An 18736-nucleotide genomic window follows, 5' to 3' on the forward strand; every position below is an offset into this window, starting at 1 on the left:
AGTTTTTTCTGTATGAGTCAATATGTATTTCATATCCATTGAGTTACATTGTGGAAAAACAGGGTGTGGAAATAGTGTTGCTAGATGTAGCACACCATTCCCCATGATTAGACAGGATTGTCTTACTCTTAACATTCTCCTGAACATGTCCTACATTGCTTTCTCTGTGGAATATTCAATAGTTTATGAGCTATGAGGCAATATGTATTCCATATTCAGTCATTGGTATTGTCTGAATTTTGCCCCTGGAACGTGTTTTAATACACACTTTTTATCGACATGACTCTTAAATATGATCATATTTGAGTTGTTGTGAAGTACATTTTCTTAAACAATTAACAAACTACATTTTTCTCAGTTTTGAAGTAATACGTTGGTCTCTTATTTTGAAAGATTCCTAATTTTCGTGACCCAGAAGTATTACGTTACTGTTGCTCACAAGACGCTAATGAAATTTAAATAAATCGTTATAAAAGTTCGTTATAAACACATTCCGAAAATCCTGAACTTAAAATCAGGTTGCAAATCGGAAAATTGATCATCTGTCATTTGTAACCTGAACATTTAAACGTTATAAAGGATTTATGTGGATGAACTATAACCAACTATAACCCAGTTTTACGGACTGTTTATTGTCGACTAGAAACAACAAACACTTCAAACATGTCAGTAATTAAATAGAACGAAATTTAAAGGGACCAATTATATGGATTACCTACATGTATTTGTCCAATAGTAAATCGGTTTGACGAACACTGTCCCAATTAAAAGTTTATTTTGCATAAATGAATAGACAGTACGGCAGACCCTGGTAGTCCCTCCCAGTACAGGAGCGTTATTTCTCTTTCTGGTTCGAAATATTTTTTTCTGGGTAGTCGACACTGCGCAAGTCTCTGGACGCTGTTAACTAAACATTTTGCTTTTGGGCGGAAGGTCCATTTGCCACTGCGGTGAACAGTCGCGGAACAATTAATTCGAAAGGTACCGAGAATAATTCCAATTGAGAGTGATTCAGGGCGTGCTATTTTATTGTATTGTGACCACTGTATTGGGAAGGTATATTATTTAGGTAAGTATTGTGTAGCTAGGCTCTTCACAGTACTTTCCAATGCAGATGTTTCTAGCCTAGTAGGACTGGAAAGTTAGCAACAGTAGTAGCCAGATACCTGGCTAACTAGCTAGCATTAAATAGTTTTCACATGTAAAATCAGGGCCCTAATAGATCGATACACCGTCTATCACTTCTATTACAGTACTATGTGGTGGATTACATATGCATAGTATAGTATTGATCATTTTGTTTAATGGAAACGATGTAATCACCAGTTGAGATGCTTATTCTAGTTAACTGCCTAAAATGACAGTGTTTACAGCTTTTTCTTAAATATCACCTTACTCTCTAGATTTTAGGTGAAATATTTTTAATTTCCAAACATTTATAATTTAGTACCTAGCAAGCAACTGTGACTGTGCTAGAAAGCGTGTTTTATGGGTGTAGCTACCCAACAGCAAAATGGTTTGGTGTTGTGATTTGCAACGATTGGTCTTCATTGAATGACCCTTGACTTTACTGAATTGAGAGTCATATTTTGTTTTCGTGACACGTTGGGTTTTCATTGGTCGAATTTATATGCATTTATTCTCCGAACAATGTGCACAGATGAAGATGCATTAAGCATGCCACGTTAGAGAGGAACAAGAAACCAGGAAAGCCTAGTTCAGCCGGCTCGCAATAGGAAATGTCATCACGAGATTCGAACCCAAGTCGCCCACTTGAAAGGCTTTGTCGTTAAACACTACACCACGGACCTGTGCTATTGTCGGTTGTCAGTATAGACTAACCCTAACCATTTTGTCACTGGCCGTTTTAATAGTTAATTGGCTATTCGTGAATGATATTGATATAGTTAAACTGACTAAGGTTTCTTACTAAGTTTACCTCCACCACAAATAGCGGCTATGTATGCCATTTGCCACTGGCCGTTTTAACAGTATATTAGCCAGTAATAAGCTTTACCGGTATCTACTAATTTACTGGAATAGTCATAAGAATTGAGCAATTGCTAGAGTCCGCCACAGCAATTTCATTTCATGGCATAATAACTTTTTTTTCTCTTTTGTGGCAAAACAACATACTTTTTTCTTTCATTCGTGAATGAAATGTATACAATAAATATCAATAAAGGCGACAATAAGTAACTTTTTCATCAAGTGAAAAGACGAGAGAATCGTGGAATCCACCAGAAATAATAAATGTCATTGCTGTCGAGAGTTTCGAACTTGAGACAATGCACGGTCTTGAACCACTATGCCACGGCATTACACGTTTCAACCATAGACTGTAAAAAAAAAATGGACGACGCCCTTTTGCTCTTTTCCATTGGTGAAAACTGAAGCTGCCAGTGTCCCGATACGGCGCTGACATCTTGGACTTGCGTCTGCGCAGATAGCGATCTTGGGACCAGTTCTGCACAGTAGTTATGCGCAGTAGCGAGCAGGAAGTAAAGCCGTAAAGCCGCGAAATCAACAGCCCCACCCCTGTGCCCCGCCCTCACTCTCCCTCGCAGAATGCGCATACCGTAATCAATCGTAAAAAGTACACTACAACCTTTGCTTGTTAAACCTAGACTATATGTTATAGCCTAACTTACATCATGTTTAACCTTAATTTAGAATAGGCCTAATACAAAAATAATTGGTAACTTCTAGCTAACGATCACCTGCTAGCTATTAACATGGCTATTAACGAGGCTTGTTGTCTTTTAGCTAACGTTAGCTAGCCCATTACATTTATTTACTAATTAAATAGCTTATAAATTTAACTTACCGAAAAAAATTCAAAGATCGATTGGAAATGCCAGATCGGTTAGCACAATGTACTGCAGAACAACCCATTATGTCCGTGTGAAATTATATCAATTATAGAAATTTTGAGATTAAATGTAAAGCTCCAATCTCCTCAGTCCTCCGAAAGCCTGATCGCGCTTCAGTGGCTCCTTCAGTGTCAATCACAGCTGTGAATCACGACGTCACACCACCGTTTTTAGAGCATTAAATAACTAACTAAAAACCAACTTATTTTAAAAACAAACTCTTGAATTTACATTAGCGTGATACAAACTACAGTAAATGACAGAAACCAGCTTCGTAAAAAATATATTTGAAGGGTAATTTAATTGTTTAGTTGGTCTCGCGTCCCATTGAATAACATGGGGAGGGCGGGGTTTATGACCAATACTGGGACCACTCACCAGGGGGCGATCGAGACGTTTTGGCTTCACTTTTCAGGGCTTGTGCGGCACGCTTGGTTTCAACAGTCGCCAGACTCCATTGAGGATTGTCTTAAACTGATTAATGTTTCTTATTAAGTTTACCTCCACCACAAATAGCGTATATGAACTGTATTGCTTTTGCCATTGGCCGTTTTAACAGCGTATTAGCCAGTAATAGGCTTATTAGTATATTCTTACGTCCTAGGAATAATTAGAAGATTTGAGCAATTGCTAGCGAGACTGAAGATAAACTATTCCATGCCAGAAACAGTTGCGTATACAGTTTCAGTCAGCAAAGTTGTCATCAATACGGAATAATTGACAATGCGTATTTGGCTTTGCCTCAGAGTAGCTACGAACTCGAGACCTATAGTTCATAAGTCTGCTTCTCTAACCACTAGGCTATTTAACAAGGGTCCTAGGTCTTCTTAGCCAGCTCCGCTTACACGGTCCGGCAAAACCTAAGTGTCTGTGTCTGACGCGTTTTACAGGCGGGTGCAATGGCAACTCAGTGTGTGACAAAGGTGGAACTGACCGTGTCCTGTGAAAATCTTTTGGACAAGGATATCGGCTCAAAGTCTGACCCTCTGTGTGTCCTTCTCATGAACACTTCTGGTTCACAGTGGTATGAGGTCAGTCACTGATTTTTGTTCATCTGTAAACACTGTGACATTGTAAAAAGTTCACCCAACTTGGCTTAAGAAAGCATTTCTCCTTAAAGCCATCATGTGTAATTGAGTAGTTTGAATAATCTGTATTTTGTATCACAATTTCCATGAAAAATTTTAAATGAAGGACCAGTTAATCTGATGTTGTTTTGTTTTATGATTGTGTGAGAATCACAATTGATTACTGACAGGTCAAAATATTTGTGTTTTTAGGTGGGCCGAACAGAGAAAGTACAGAATTGCCTTGCTCCAAAGTTTGCCAAAAAGTTCATCGTCGATTACTACTTTGAAATAGTGCAAAAGCTGAAGTTTGGAATTTACGACATTGACAATAAAACTGTTGACCTAAACGATGATGATTTCCTTGGGCAGCTGGAGTGTACCTTGGGCCAGGTAAGGTTTCCCCTGCTCACCTTTTGATAGACAGTGAAGTCACTCTTGGTGCAACATGTCAGTGTCTAATTATTTTAGTTTCCATCCAACTGGCAACATATTACATGCAATTGAAATGGGCATAATGAACATTGAGTTGCCTGATGATGGTTTTATATTTGGACCACTATAGTCTGGCAGCATAGTGCACTACCCGACCTGCTGGATAACTTACATGTTTAACACACAATGCAAAAGAAACAAGAAACCAAGCAAGCCTAGTTCAGCTGGCCCACAATAGAAAGAGTTGCTCTCTCGAAATTCGAACTTGGATCGCCCACGTGAAAGGCTGTGTCGTTAACCACTACACCACAGTGCCGTACATTTGCCAGTTGTCAGGATAGCTTCTTGTCTATCCTGAAAAAATCCTCTTTTGCCCCTGGCCGTTGTAACAGTTAATTGGCCATTTGTGAATGACATTGATACAGTTAAACTGACTAATGTTTCTTACTATGTGTTGCGTTTGCCATTGGCCGTTTGAACAGCGTATTAACCAGTAATAAGCTTTACCGGTATCTACTAACTTACTGGAATAGTAATACAAATTGAGTCTGCAAAATCAATTTCATTTCATGGCAAAACAAAATACTTTTTTCTTTCATTTGTGAATAACATTTATACAGTAACTATCAATAAAGGCGACGATAATTAACCTTTTCATCAAGTGATAAGATGAGAGAATCGTGGAATCTACCATGAATAATAAATGTAATTGCTCTCAATAGATTAGAACTTGAGAGGAACTGTCTTTAACCACTACGCCACGGCATTACACGTTTCAGCAGTCGCTAGACTCCGTTGCAAACTTTTCTTATTAAGTTTACCTCCACCATAGTGTCTATGAATTGTATGGCTTTTGCCACTGGACGTTTTAACATCTTATTAGCCAGTAATAGGCTTAGTAGTGTCTATTAACTTCCTAGGAATAATCATAAGAATTGAGCAATTGCTGGATTAATGAATTTGTCATAATTTGCCTATCCTTGGAGAATTGGTAATATATCTACCATTTGTAAAGAAATCGTAAGTGAGCAGGAATTATATGTATTTTATTTCTTATGGGATTCACATTCAAATGTAGGTCATAACAGAATGGCACAATAAGAGCGTCCCATGTGCTTTCATGCACAGGAAAATCTTTTTTGGCTTGACCTTGGCTTGGTATCAAGAGACCCCAAATTTTCCACTTCTTAATAAGTGATTGAACAGTGCTGACTGGCATTTGCAAGGCTTTGGATATCTTTATTCTTTTCCATCTTTATAAAGATGCATTAACTTGTTACACAGGTCTTTTGACAGTTCTTTTCTGTTCACCATGGCTCAGTATCTAGCCTGCTCAGTTCATCCACGAGAGCGCTAACAAACTCATTGACTATTTATACACAGACACTAATTGCAATTTAAAATACCATAAGTGTGGGAAATTCACATAAGTGTGTCACCTTGTGCGTCTGTAACAAGGCCAAACATCCTTAAATAAAATTCTGGTTGTTTTGCATGATCAGTCATATTTACAAAATCAATACCAAAATTTCACAATTTCTGCCAGGGTATGCAAAATTATGAGCACAACTGTAAATCTGTCTGGAATGGTATGGTGGCAAAAAGGTAGCCACCGCTCAATAAAGACTTGCTTGAAGCCCATTTGAAGTATGCCAGAAAATTGTCAGGCGATTCAGTAGCTATTTGGCAAAATGTTTTGTGGTCTGGCGACTAAAATATATATTTTTATCCTAAATGCAATATGTTATGTTTGACGCAAACAAAACTGTGCACATGAGACTGCAAATAATCTTTACCATCCTTACAGGGAAGCCCGGTGGTAGCAGCTTCATGTTATGGGGATGTTTGTCATTGTCAGGGATTAAAGAAAATGAAGCCGAAAAGTATTTGACAAAAACCAGATGCCCTCTGCAAGAATGATAAAACAGGGTTGGAAGTTGATGTTTCAATTTTCTAATTGAAGTGAATGAAACTGAGGTACAGACATGACAGAATTCTTAGGAGAAGAAACACACAAACTCCACCTTAAATGTTTTCCACAAAGCTGGTCCAGTCAGTTTGCAGGTGGTTATGCCAAGGGAGGGTGAAACAGGTACAGTTTGTATTTGTTGACGATTCTTGACATGCCACTTAATTGAACACTCCTATGCTAATGGAGCATTCAACAAATCCCCTTCCCTACTCTGTGAAGCTTTTTCTTCACAAGTTTACATATACAGCACCAGAAGGAATTAAGAGACCATTGCAAAAAGTCATAAAGGAAGGTTTTGAGTGAGGAACAGAAGGGTTTGGGGCACAAACCTTGTAATGGGGGAAAGAAAAAAGCTGTCAGTACTTAGTGATGGCCATATAAGGCTTCAGTACTGTTGTAGCAGCAGGATATTATGCTAGCAGTGCTAACTCAGATTTTCTTTTTCATAATTGAAATATATAAGGTAATATAGTAAAAGAAAAAGAAAAAAATATATATATATAATATAAACATCCACATGCCACAAACAGAGATTTCCCAAACAGCTGACATAGCAGAGAACCACATGCAGGACCAACTAGCTTGTACAGCGCAGAATTTTTTTTAGAGACCTGTATTTGTGTAATTACATATTCTCTCCTTTGATTACAATATCTGATGTGCCTGACCCGTCTGGAGTCAAGTCTCTCCAATCATGCAGTCAAAAACATCAATGTTGTGTTTTTTTTGTTTGTTTAGTTGTGGATTCTACCATACATTGATCGTTTCACCAGAAAAATATATCTGTTGGAAGAGTATCAAGTTTTTTCGCCACCGTCTTAAGTTTGTCGAAATTAACTTTTTACATCTGTTACTAACAAACTCTATTCTTTCGTTTTGTATAGTGTTTGCAATAATAATACCCGGTTGTCAAGGGAGAGAGTAATTATTTATTGTAGCATTGGATAGTCTTGTTAATGAGGTTACGGACCTGGTCTTCCTAACACAACCTCAATCTCTTCTCACTGTAATGTTGGTTACAAGCTGATATATATACATATATACATTGAAGGGTGTGTCTACCTAGCAAAGATCAGGTTTTCAAGACCGTAACCCCCATGCCAAATGCCAATGTAAACATTCCTGTGGTTATCTGAGTGCAACCTACAGAGAGATAAACTAAAGAGAGGTTTCTGTTGTTCTCATTATCTAGGCACATTCAATTCCAATAAAACGAACATTCACATTTTAATTGTTAATGCTCAGATTCCACACAAGTCTTACTGGGAGAGCCACCACCTATCATCTGTTTTCTTTAAAATGATGTCGGTTATAAGTATTTCTGCATACATGGGTTTCACCACCATTTCTCATTCAATGAGTCAGTTGTTACTTTACAGGCACATGATTGTGCCAACCTTTCCTGTGTCCAACAGTCAAGTTGTGAATCAGTTGGATGGAGACCAGGTTACAGTCACACTCATGTCGAGTTAACATTCTGCACAGCACACACAACCCGTATGCAGATATACAATAGGTGTGCATATTGTAACGTGACACCAAAGGTGTCATTTATGTTCTGCATGGACTTTGTCTCATGTCATCAATGTTTTTTTCCTCAGTGTCCATTTACAATGGAAGTGTTGCTCTTCTTTTCTAGGTGGTGTCTAGTAGAAAGCATACAAGACCACTGGTGTTGAAGAACAACAAGCCTGCAGGAAAAGGGACCATTACAGTGAGTGTCCCTGCTTTCTTTGCTATTCGGTGTAACTTAACATATTATTCGTCACCTAGTCAACTGCTGAACCCAAATGTAACAGCTACACCAAAACACACTTAAATGAGAAGACTAGGTGTGACCTGTCTTTTGATGATGCATCCGTGTTTGCCTTAATCTTGCCAGGTTTGCCTAAAACTTGAAAGGGACATCTTAGGTAGAAACGCCGTTCAAATTCTGATGTGTCCATACTGGTTTGGAGTGGGCTGCTTGTGTTTAGCTTAGTATAGTAAATTTTTTGCTGGCCCGCGTTAGCAGAGCCGGCCAAGAAGCGCTAATGTCTCTTACTGACTGACTGACTACCCATTGTTAAATAGTGTAGTGGTTAGAGACGCGGACTGCCATGTGGGCAACCACTGTTCTGTCCTCGCCTCAGGCAGAACAAAGTATGCATTAGGATGGTTTCAGGATAGACAAAAACTTTGCTGGTAGCTTCTGTAGCTACATTATAGTAAGCCTAAAATAAAACTGTTTACAGTAATATTACGACTATTTCTGGTGGATTTTCAAAGTACGCATCCTTGCATGCTTTTTGGGGTAATATAGACCACAACCCCTTGCGCAGTAAAAGAGGATGGGATTCCATGATTCTCTCGTCTTTTCACTAGACGAAAAAGTCAGTTATCGTCACCTATATGGATATTTATTGTATCAATGATATTTACGAATGGATGAAACATTGTTGTGACATGAAATGAAATAGCTTTGGCAGTGTAAAGTTCATCTTCAGTCTCGCTAGCAATTGCTCAATTCGTATGACTATTCAAATGAGTAAGTAGAGACTAGTTGGGCCATACAGTAATCTCTTTCTAATTTAACAAGTTGAATGTAGTGTATCAACTCAACCCTAATTTATTTAACAACGCAGAACACTCTGCACACCTATAGCTTAGTGGCGTAGTGGTTAAAGACACAGCCTGTCACAGGAAACCGGACGATTTCAGCTGACACTCTGAAAATACTCATAAAGCACTTGAGGCCACAATGGGAAATATTTGGGTTTGCTCTTAAACTGTTGAATCTTCAAACACCAAACCATTGTTGACAACAGAAATCCTTTTTGTCCCAGCTCTACTAATAAGCTTGTTTTCTTAGCATTATTGTCAGTTATTTGTTGTCACATTTTCTTCAAATCTTTGTTACCATTTTCTTTTTAGATAAGTGCAGAAGAAATAAAAGACAACAGGGTGGTGAATTTTGAGGCTGAAGCCAGGAAACTAGACAACAAGGTACAAATGTTAAGAATGTGTGCCAAGCATTGTCCATCATCTTACAATGTCTTGAAGTGGTACTTGCTGCTTTTTGTGTAATTTGTAAACAGTAAACAGTCAATTTCTGTTTCTCTTTTTAATTGATCTTAATATCCAGGATTTCTTTGGTAAGTCGGATCCTTACCTTGAATTCTACAAGCAGACAGAGACTGGATGGCAGCTGGCCCACAGAACAGAGGTAAAGTAAAATGTGTAGTGTACATACTGTACTTCTCTCCAGTTTGGTTGAACTATTACTGTCATTATTATCTTATTTAGCATTTTGTGAATGTTAAGGTTAATTATTGTAATGTCTGTAGATAATTAGATTGTCAAGTAATACAATTGTCTACAATTGCCTGTAGATAATTGGAATTGTCTAATTCTCCCTAGGCATGTGTTTAGTATAAACCAGCCTTCGTAGAAGTGGTTAAAAAAACAGTATGCGTTTCACAACCATTGACTTCATTGCATCCTGTTGCATAGTTTCACTGATATGGTTTATGACATTTGCATGGCACTCTCCTTCTGGCTAGAAACTTATCAAGCTCTGTAAAATTTCATTAATTATTTGTCATTTGTTTTGAATAATGGCAATGAATGAAACTAGAGTGTGTCTGCTCTTATGCTGTGTTGTGATTCAGAGTGTGTTTCTGTGTAGCCTCTTGGACTTGGCAGTCTAAGGAATGGTGATGAGCGTGACTATGTGCCCATTTCCCCTGCGTACTGTAGGTGGTGAAGAACAACTTGAACCCAACATGGAAGCCTTTCCGAATCCCCCTGCAGTCACTTTGTGGAGGAGAGATGGACAAACCTATAAAGGTATGTAGACATCCAGCCACCAGCCTTTACCGGCTCTAACTTATACACACGTCAACAACATAGAGAACAACTGTAACCTTTTAAATGTTCTGTGTTTTTTAACAGAATGCGACAAATAACTGCATTACAACTGTTTTGTAGAGTGCAGTCCATAAGTATTTGGACAGTGACATGTTTTGTTGTTTTAGCTCTGTACTCTAGCTCTTTGAATTGAAAATGAAATAATGCCAACGACGTTAACATACAGACAGTCTGCTTTAATATGAGGGTAGTTCCATCCGTATCGGATGAACCATTCAGAAATAATAGCAGGTTTTGTATAAAGTCCCCCATTTAAGGGGACCTAATGTATTTGTCAACTGGCTTCATAGTGGTTTGCAGAATTCAGGCAGCCATCAAATGCTAAGAAATTGCAACTAAGTACTAAATATGACTGTTTAAGATTATTTAACCTCTAAGCTGTTGTTTTATTTCATTGTTCCGAAATTCTGACTCAAAACGACACAACTCATGTCTCGGTCTAAATACGTATGGACTGCAGTGTATGTGGTAATCTTCTATTAATAGCCATACAGTACATAGTCTGTAAAACTACATGTAGCATTTATTGATGTTGAACATTGATGAATTTCAGCTGTTAATACCCCTAAAGCAATCTTATAAGGAACAACTGATACCCAGATTTGAAGACATGTGAGTTACCACTCAGACGGGTTCAGATGGTTCTTCTTTCAGATATTTGAATGGTTTGATTTAGCCTGCCTGTGCCTGCACTGTAAGGACCCTTCCATTGGTGTCATGGTCGCAGATCAGCTAAATCAAGCACAGACAAAGTATTTGAAAGAAAACCAGTCTTTCATAAACCCAGGTCTGTCAGCGTCACCATCACAGGTGTGTGTATTTATGTGTGTGTGTCCAACTCTGGGTGAAGGGTGGTGCAGTGAGTAGCTATTGGTGACACGCCAGACTGGTAAACGCCCTCTAGTAGGCTGTATCCACTCTGCACTGAGAGCTTCAGATCCAGTCCTTCCATAGGCATCCATGTTGGACATAGTGGACATCAATGTAGCCTGTTGTCACCATGGCATCCTCCCATGCTTTGCTGTGATGTTAGTTAGCGTAGTGTGTGTTTACTTTGGTCTGACTTTAGATTGCTGAGTTCATTTAACCCTTATCTAACACAGACGTTTGAGTGCTGTCCATCGCATGATCTTCTCGTTCACCTTCTGATTCTCACGGAACATCATGCGAGTTCTGTTTGTTTGTGGTTTGAAACGGTAGCCGTAGCCGGTAGTTAATGTACACACCTATAAGGGGATACATTTGGGACTGATTGTAGCTGACTGTCTGGTCCTCCTCGCCAGGTGGAGTGCTACGACTACGACGACGACGGATCACATGACCTCATTGGAGTCTTTGAAACCACCATGACGCGTCTACAGGAGGCGTCGCGAACCTCGCCGGTGAGACGGAAGCTCCGGGTGTATGTGCCTGTCTGTCCGTCCGCGTGACCTTCGTCACCCTTCTGTCTCACCCTCACCCCTCTGTCCCACCGCAGGCTGAATTTGAATGTATCAACAGTAAGAAGAAACAGAAGAAGAAGGGTTATAAGAACTCTGGTGTGGTGAGTGTGAAGCTGTGTCAGGTGGTGAAGGAGTATTCCTTCCTGGACTACATCATGGGCGGATGCCAGATTAACTTCACCGTGAGTATCTACTGTAGCCTGGGGTTTGTCTGTATTGTACGTTGCATGGTCTGTTTTGTCGTCTTTATGATCCTATGTCTGCCAGCAATGATGGCTTGTCAGGCTTACATGAAGCTGACTGATGTATCACGCAATACCTATTATTTTTACTCTATCTCCTTTGTAGGTGGGGATTGACTTCACAGGGTCAAACGGTGACCCCAAGTCTCCTCAGTCGCTCCACTACATCAGTCCCCAGGGGGTCAATGAATACCTGTCAGCCATCTGGTCCGTTGGCATGGTGATCCAAGACTACGACAGGTAAGCAGAGCTCGGAGCTGTACCCTTAACCAAGTGTTAATTCATTTAGCCTTGCTAATTTAGCACTGACGTTTTCAACAATTGATATTGATATCAAGGTTTATATAAATTTCATATCAGTTGTATTGGAAGCCTTTGCTTGTAATCATTATTTGCATGAAAAACAACTAGTGTTCCCATTGACCCTGTTTTAGTAGTTCAGTATCCTGTAGTTACACGCATTATTGTCTTTTTAGTGGAAAACAAGGTATCTTGATAAAGATCAGGAATGTGTTCACGTATGATAATGTTTGCTGTTGGCCTTTGGGGATGGATTTACAGTGCCGCTCAAAATAATTCTCCCCACTTAGACTTTTCCACATGTTACTGTTTCAACATCAAAATTGGATTTCATTTGTTTTTGCCACTGATCATTACTAAAAAGGTCTGTTATGTCAAAGTCAAAAAATATAATATGCAAATTGTTCTAAATTACTTGTAATTATAAAACAGAAAATAATTGCTTAAGTATTTACCCCCTTTGCTATGTCACACCTGAATGACCTGTGTGGTGCAACCAGTTGTCTTTTAGAAGCACATGCTTAGATGAATGGAGTCCATTGGGATTTTGCTTAGATGAAAGGTTTTGATTAACTCTTCTCTTCTGGGCAGCGACAAAATGTTTCCAGCCTTTGGCTTTGGAGCTCAAATACCTCCCAACTGGCAGGTAGATATAGATTTTGAGAACATTGCAGAATAATCTCCTGATAACATTTAAAATGATCTCTTGAAAGTTTATTCTGATTTACTGTTTTACAGGTTTCGCATGAGTTCCCTCTGAATTTTAACCCGGCCAATCCCTTCTGCACAGGTACGTTTCATAGGAAAATGTTTAAGATAGATGAAAAATCCATATTTTTGACCCAAGTTAAAATGTATCATCCACTTTGTGTCCAGGTATTGAAGGTGTGGTAGAGGCATACAGAGTGTGTCTTCCCCAGGTGAAACTCTATGGCCCCACTAACTTCTCCCCCATCATCAATCACGTGGCTCGCTTCGCCCTGCAGGCAACCCAGCAGAAAACTGCCTCTGTAAGGAGGACACACTCCCTGCTCCTCTTGTCCTGTTTTTACCAAAACAACCAAATTACTTCCTCTTAGTGGAACTTTTCAATGCAGAGGAATGTTCATGTGTTAAAAAGCAACAATATATTTGCACTGACCGTGCTAGATATCTGAAATGAATATCTTCTCCCCCTTCTTCCTTCCTCCTCCCAGCAATACTTTGTCCTCCTGATCATAACTGATGGTGTGATCACAGACCTGGACGATACACGCAGCGCAATCGTCAACGCCTCCCGTCTGCCGATGTCCATCATCATTGTCGGTGTGGGCGGAGCTGACTTCTCTGCCATGGAGTTTCTGGACGGTGATGACGGGCGTCTAAAGGCGCCAACGGGAGAGACAGCTGTGCGGGACATCGTCCAGTTTGTCCCGTTCAGACAGTTCCAGAATGTGAGTATATCGTCACGCTGCCTAAACCTGGGCGGCTTTGCTTTGCTCTCTGGAATGGCTTGGATGAGTGTTAACATGTTACCACAACATTGGTTTGGATTCATTCAAATGGGATTATTTACAGCTTTCTTTATTAATAGTATTCATATTGTGCCAATAATAGTAGTTGTAGATACGCATTCATTTTTATAAAAAAAAAATGTAAGTCTGCACTTCAGGTTTGATTGAATTGAACCCATTGTCTTATAGAGTGTTTGAGGTGTTATTAACAGAAACAGAATGTCTATCCATTATTAATGGCTGTTTGTTTGTTGTAGTTCTGGAGTTGATATATAGATTGACCCAGCGCTTGACTTGGGATGAAAAACATAATACAGAAACTGACAACTCGCACATTAAACTAAGTTTGTCAAAATGTAAGTGTTAATAAGGCTTGCCTAAAAATGGTACTGGAACACTGTTTTCCCTAACATTAGAAGTACCGGAACGCCATTCCGTACCATTTCGGCCCAAGTCAAGCCCTGGATTGACCCTTGACAGTCACTGGTCTGTCTCCCGTGTATTGATCAACTGCTAACTTCCCCTGAGGCTGCTGGTCAGCATAGGTTTAACGGCGTGAAATTATTGTGAGCATTTTCGTTTCCAACCATCAGGGATTCAGTTACTGAAACGACAGCCCGCCCCTTTCCCAAACCCTTAGTGCTTCCCACCCAGCTCAGTTACTCTACCTTTTCATCTTGTTTCAGGCACCCAGGGAAGCTCTTGCTCAAAGTGTACTGGCAGAGTTACCTGGACAAGTGGTGTCCTACTTCACAATACAGAAACTGAAGCCTCCCCATGACCCCCAGCTTCAGCCCTCAGCCCCGTCAGCTTCAGCCCATTGAGTCCCATCCTCTGCCCTTCGTAGAAACGTAGGGATACATCCCCCAAAACACCTGAGCTATTCCCCCAATGCCTGACTGCATCCGCCCAGACCCTGCCCGTTTGTGAGCATGATTCTGTGGTACGCATGTAAGAACTGCCAGCTAGCTCAGCAGGCTCACCCAGTACCATTTTCATTGATGGTGATAGAAATCAAGTCCCAGTGGCAGTCTTTGTAATTACACTTGTAAATCATCACTTTGTCTAGAGAATCACTCTTTTATTTATATATTTGAATAAATAACTAATTTGTATAATTACTTTCCCTAAACCTCCATTTGCCAGTAAGATGTTCACCACGATCATGTAAGCCTAGGGAAAAAAATATAAAAATGATATAAATATTATAAAGTATTTACCTGAGCGGTCTGTTTGTGATTTGAATCCCCCTGGTCTAGAGCCCATACCTTTACCCATAGTCACCATGTCTGCCCTATATTATCAGTTGTCATAATTAGACACATATTTTCTCCCCCTTTTCATTCCACTGCATTTTACTTAATTATTGAACTATACATTTTTCCACCATCCCCCCTTTTCTCCCCATCTCTTCTTTTCTCCAGTCTCCTAAAGAGGCTCTGGCCCAGTCTGTGTTGGCAGAAGTCCCTGGCCAGGTGGTCACCTACTTCAACATGAACAAGCTGAGTCCTCCTAACTCCACCACTCTCCCAGCCCCTGTCTCTACTCCAGCAGCTTCTTCCTAATCCCCACCCGTCCCTGCAGGAATCAGCCACACAACTCCCAGTCCCCACAGCACACTAGTTTCAGTGGCTCACCACTCTAGCTTTCTGCTGTCTATTATTGTATTCATGTAAATGGGATCATTACAAGTTTACAAAGATCTAGCCATTAGTAATTACTAACTAGCATGCATCAAGTTAAATTGTGCGAGGCAGTCTTTTCTAGGAGAAATGCCCTTGTTAAAACTCAGCATGTGTTCAAAAACCAACAACCCATTGGGAACCAACCTGATCATTAGGGCAAGTCCACAATCGTACAAGTACCCATTAATTTGTTTGTATGAAGTAGCCTAATGCTTTTAAGTTGGTGACATTTTATACTTTCTCATTATAATCATTGGTTTGTCAAATATTTTGTTATCAATTTATATATTTTTTTATGTCATATTAGGGAACATTTTAATATTTGCCAAATGTGCCTGCAAAGCATGAAGTTCAGTATAGTTGCATAGTTATCAAGCTCTGAACAGCTTTATATCTACAGTCATTTGTTTGTATGTTTGGATTTTAGTCCATTTAGGCCAAATTTCTTCCTTTATTAAACTGTCATTTTAGATTATAAACACATTGGATATTGTTTTGTGAGAAAAGGTTCATGAATTAACACTGACATGGAATCAGTCGTACCTCTCTAGAATATTTTTGTTTATATTCTGTTTGTGCCAATTATGCATGCAGAGCCACTTTAATTACTAGTTAGTAGACTTGCTTTAACAATTAAGCCTAAGTAAAGATAATACAAATGAATCATTTCTGTATTCATTTGTCAGATATATCTTAGAGTTTACATTTTATTTGTATTTGTTTTAAATGTAATATTGGTAATTTGAGTGTTATTCTTTCCCCGCCAATAATTGTTTAAGTGTCATCCTTAAACTGGAATTTCAACATCACCTGGATTAATGAATTTGTCATTCATACAGTTGTGCTCAAAAGTTTGGTAATATATGTACCATTGGTAAAGAAATCATGAGTGAGCAGGCATAATGTATTTTATTTCTTATGGGATTCACATTCAAATGTAGGTCATAACAGAATGGCACAATACGAGCGTCCCATGCGCTTTCGTGCACAAGAATGCAAATTGTCTGCCAATATTTTCTGATAATATGCTGCATTCATCTTGCCATCAATTTTCACATGATTCCTCATGCTTTTAGAGCTCACACACCCCCAAAACATCAGTGAGCCACCACCACGCTTCACAGTGGGGATGGTATTCTGTTCACTATAGGCCTTGTTGACCCCTTTCCAACCATAGCGTTTATGGTTGTGACCATAAAGCTCTATTATGGTCTTGTCACTCCAAATTACAGTGTGTCAGAAGCTGTGAGGCGTGTCAAAGTGTTGTCGGGCATATTGTAAATGCTTCTTTCTGGCAACTCGGCCATGCAGCTCATTTTTATTCAAGTATCGTCGTATTGTGCTCCTTGAAAAACCACACCAAGTTTTTCTTTGTATCCCGAACAACTCTTCTGGCAGTTTTGGCTGAAATCTTTCTTGGTCTACCTGAACTTGGTTTGGTATCAAGAGATCCCTGTATTTTCCAATTCTTAATAAGTGATTGAACAGTAGTGACTGGCATTTGCAAGGCTTTGGATATATTTTTATGTCCTATTCCATCTTTATCTTTAAGTTCCATTGCCTTGTTACACAGGTCTTTTGACAGTTCTTTTCTGCTCCCTATGGCTCAGGATCTGTGCATCCATGTGGGAGCTAACAAACTCATTGACTATTTATACACAGACACTAATTGCAATTTAAAAAGCCACAGGTGTGGGAAATTCACCTTTAATTGCCATTTTCACCTATGTGTGTCACATTGTGTGTCTAACAAAGCCATACATTCAAGGGTATGTAAACTTTTGATCAGGGCCATTTGGGTGATTTCTGTTATAATTATGATTTAAAAAGACAAGCCAAACAAATATGTGATATTAAATGGCTTCATATGATCACTATCCTCAAATACTTTTTTTTTTGCATGATCAGTCATATTTTCAAAATCAATGCCAACATTTTACAATTTCTGCCAGGGTATGCAAACTTATGAGCACAACAGTAATAAACAGGGTCTTTGAATATAAGTATTACTACAGTTGTCTGATGTCTGCTTTGCCGTGTGATTTCAGTTGCTGTGTCAGATCAGAAGTAAACATGCTTGTTTACCAGTGTTTGTTTGGATATTTTTATGATATTTTGTACAATATCTATATAATATAAATACATTCAGTATTGAATGTCATGTCATCATCTTCCGCTTATCCGGGGCCGGGTCGCGGGGGCAGCAGTCTAAGCAGGGATGCCCAGACTTCCCTCTCCCCAGACACTTCCTCTAGCTCTTCCGGGGGGACACCGAGGCGTTCCCAGGCCAGCCGGGAGACATAGTCCCTCCAGCGTGTCCTAGGTCTTCCCCGGGGTCACCTCCCGGTGGGACAGGACCGGAACACCTTCCCAGGAAGGCGTTCCGGAGGCATCCGAAACAGATGCCCAAGCCACCTCAGCTGACCCCTCTCGATGTGGAGGAGCAGCGGCTCTACTCTGAGCTCCTCCCGGGTGACTGAGCTTCTCACCCTATCTCTAAGGGATCGCCCAGCCACCCTGCAGAGAAAGCTCATTTCGGCCGCCTGTATCCGGGATCTTGTCCTTTCGGTCATGACCCAAAGCTCATGACCATAGGTGAGAGTAGGAACGTAGATTGACTGGTAAATCAAGCGCTTCGCCTTGCGGCTCAGCTCTTTCTTCACCACGACAGACCGATACATCGACTGCATTACTGCAGAAGCTGCACCGATCCGTCTGTCAATCTCCCGTTCCATCCTTCCCTCACTCGTGAACAAGACCCCTAGATACTTAAACTCCTCCACTTGGGGCAGGCACTCTCTACCAACCTGAAGTGGGCAAGCCACCCTTTTCCGACTGAGGACCATGGCCTCGGATTTGGTGGTACTGATTTTCATCCCCACCACTTCACACTCGGCTGCAAACCGTCCCAGTGCATGCTGAAGGTCCTGGTTAGAAGGGGCCAACACAACAACATCATCTGCAAAGAGCAGAGACGAAATTGTGTGGTCCCCAAACCTGACACCCTCCGGCCCCTGGCTGCGCCTAGAAATTCTGTCCATAAAAATTACGAACAGAACCGGCAACAAAGGGCAGCCCTGCCGGAGTCCAACATGCACTGGGAACAAGTCTGACTTACTGCCGGCAATGCGGACCAAGCTCCTGCTTCGGTTGTACAGGGACCCGACAGCCCTTAGCAAAGGACCCAGGACCCCATATTCCCGAAGCACTCTCCACAAGATGCCGCGAGGGACACAGTCGAATGCCTTCTCCAAATCCACAAAACACATGTGGATTGGTTGGGCAAACTCCCATGAACCCTCCAACACCCCGTAGAGG

At 40.3% G+C, this 18736-nt stretch overlaps 1 protein-coding gene across 3 annotated transcripts; it reads left to right on the forward strand.

Annotated features, from left to right (window-relative positions):
- Nucleotides 1-871: 871 nt before the first annotated feature.
- cpne3 (copine III) lies at nt 872-16081 on the forward strand. 3 transcript variants are annotated; one of them, XM_010906014.5, is made up of 16 exons: nt 876-1069; nt 3764-3904; nt 4154-4333; nt 7987-8061; nt 9261-9332; nt 9472-9552; nt 10086-10175; nt 11540-11638; nt 11734-11880; nt 12047-12180; nt 12832-12886; nt 12979-13030; nt 13117-13250; nt 13437-13673; nt 14420-14584; nt 15158-15254. In XM_010906014.5, exons 2-15 carry the CDS (start codon nt 3773-3775, stop codon nt 14555-14557), a joined length of 1626 nt encoding a protein of 541 aa, XP_010904316.4. In that variant the 5' UTR covers nt 876-1069; nt 3764-3772; the 3' UTR covers nt 14558-14584; nt 15158-15254. The 3 variants fall into 3 exon arrangements, with proteins under 3 accessions (XP_019897586.2, XP_010904316.4, XP_010904315.2); XM_020042027.3 differs by lacking the exon at nt 14420-14584 and having other exon boundaries at nt 872-981; nt 15158-16081; XM_010906013.5 differs by lacking the exon at nt 14420-14584 and having other exon boundaries at nt 881-1069; nt 15158-16081.
- The last annotated feature ends 2655 nt before the right edge of the window (nt 16082-18736 follow it).

The sequence above is a fragment of the Esox lucius genome, chromosome 21 (assembly GCF_011004845.1).
Source record: "Esox lucius isolate fEsoLuc1 chromosome 21, fEsoLuc1.pri, whole genome shotgun sequence".
In the NCBI taxonomy this organism is placed as follows: Eukaryota; Metazoa; Chordata; class Actinopteri; order Esociformes; family Esocidae; genus Esox; species Esox lucius.

Bases quoted from the DNA above. Each gene is read 5' to 3' on its own strand.
- cpne3 (XM_020042027.3), top strand. From the start codon at position 3,773: ATGGCAACTCAGTGTGTGACAAAGGTGGAACTGACCGTGTCCTGTGAA. The intron at 3,905-4,153 runs GTCAGTCACTGA...TTGTGTTTTTAG, and splicing joins CTGGTTCACAGTGGTATGAG to GTGGGCCGAACAGAGAAAGT. The intron at 11,639-11,733 runs GTGAGACGGAAG...GTCCCACCGCAG, and splicing joins AGGCGTCGCGAACCTCGCCG to GCTGAATTTGAATGTATCAA.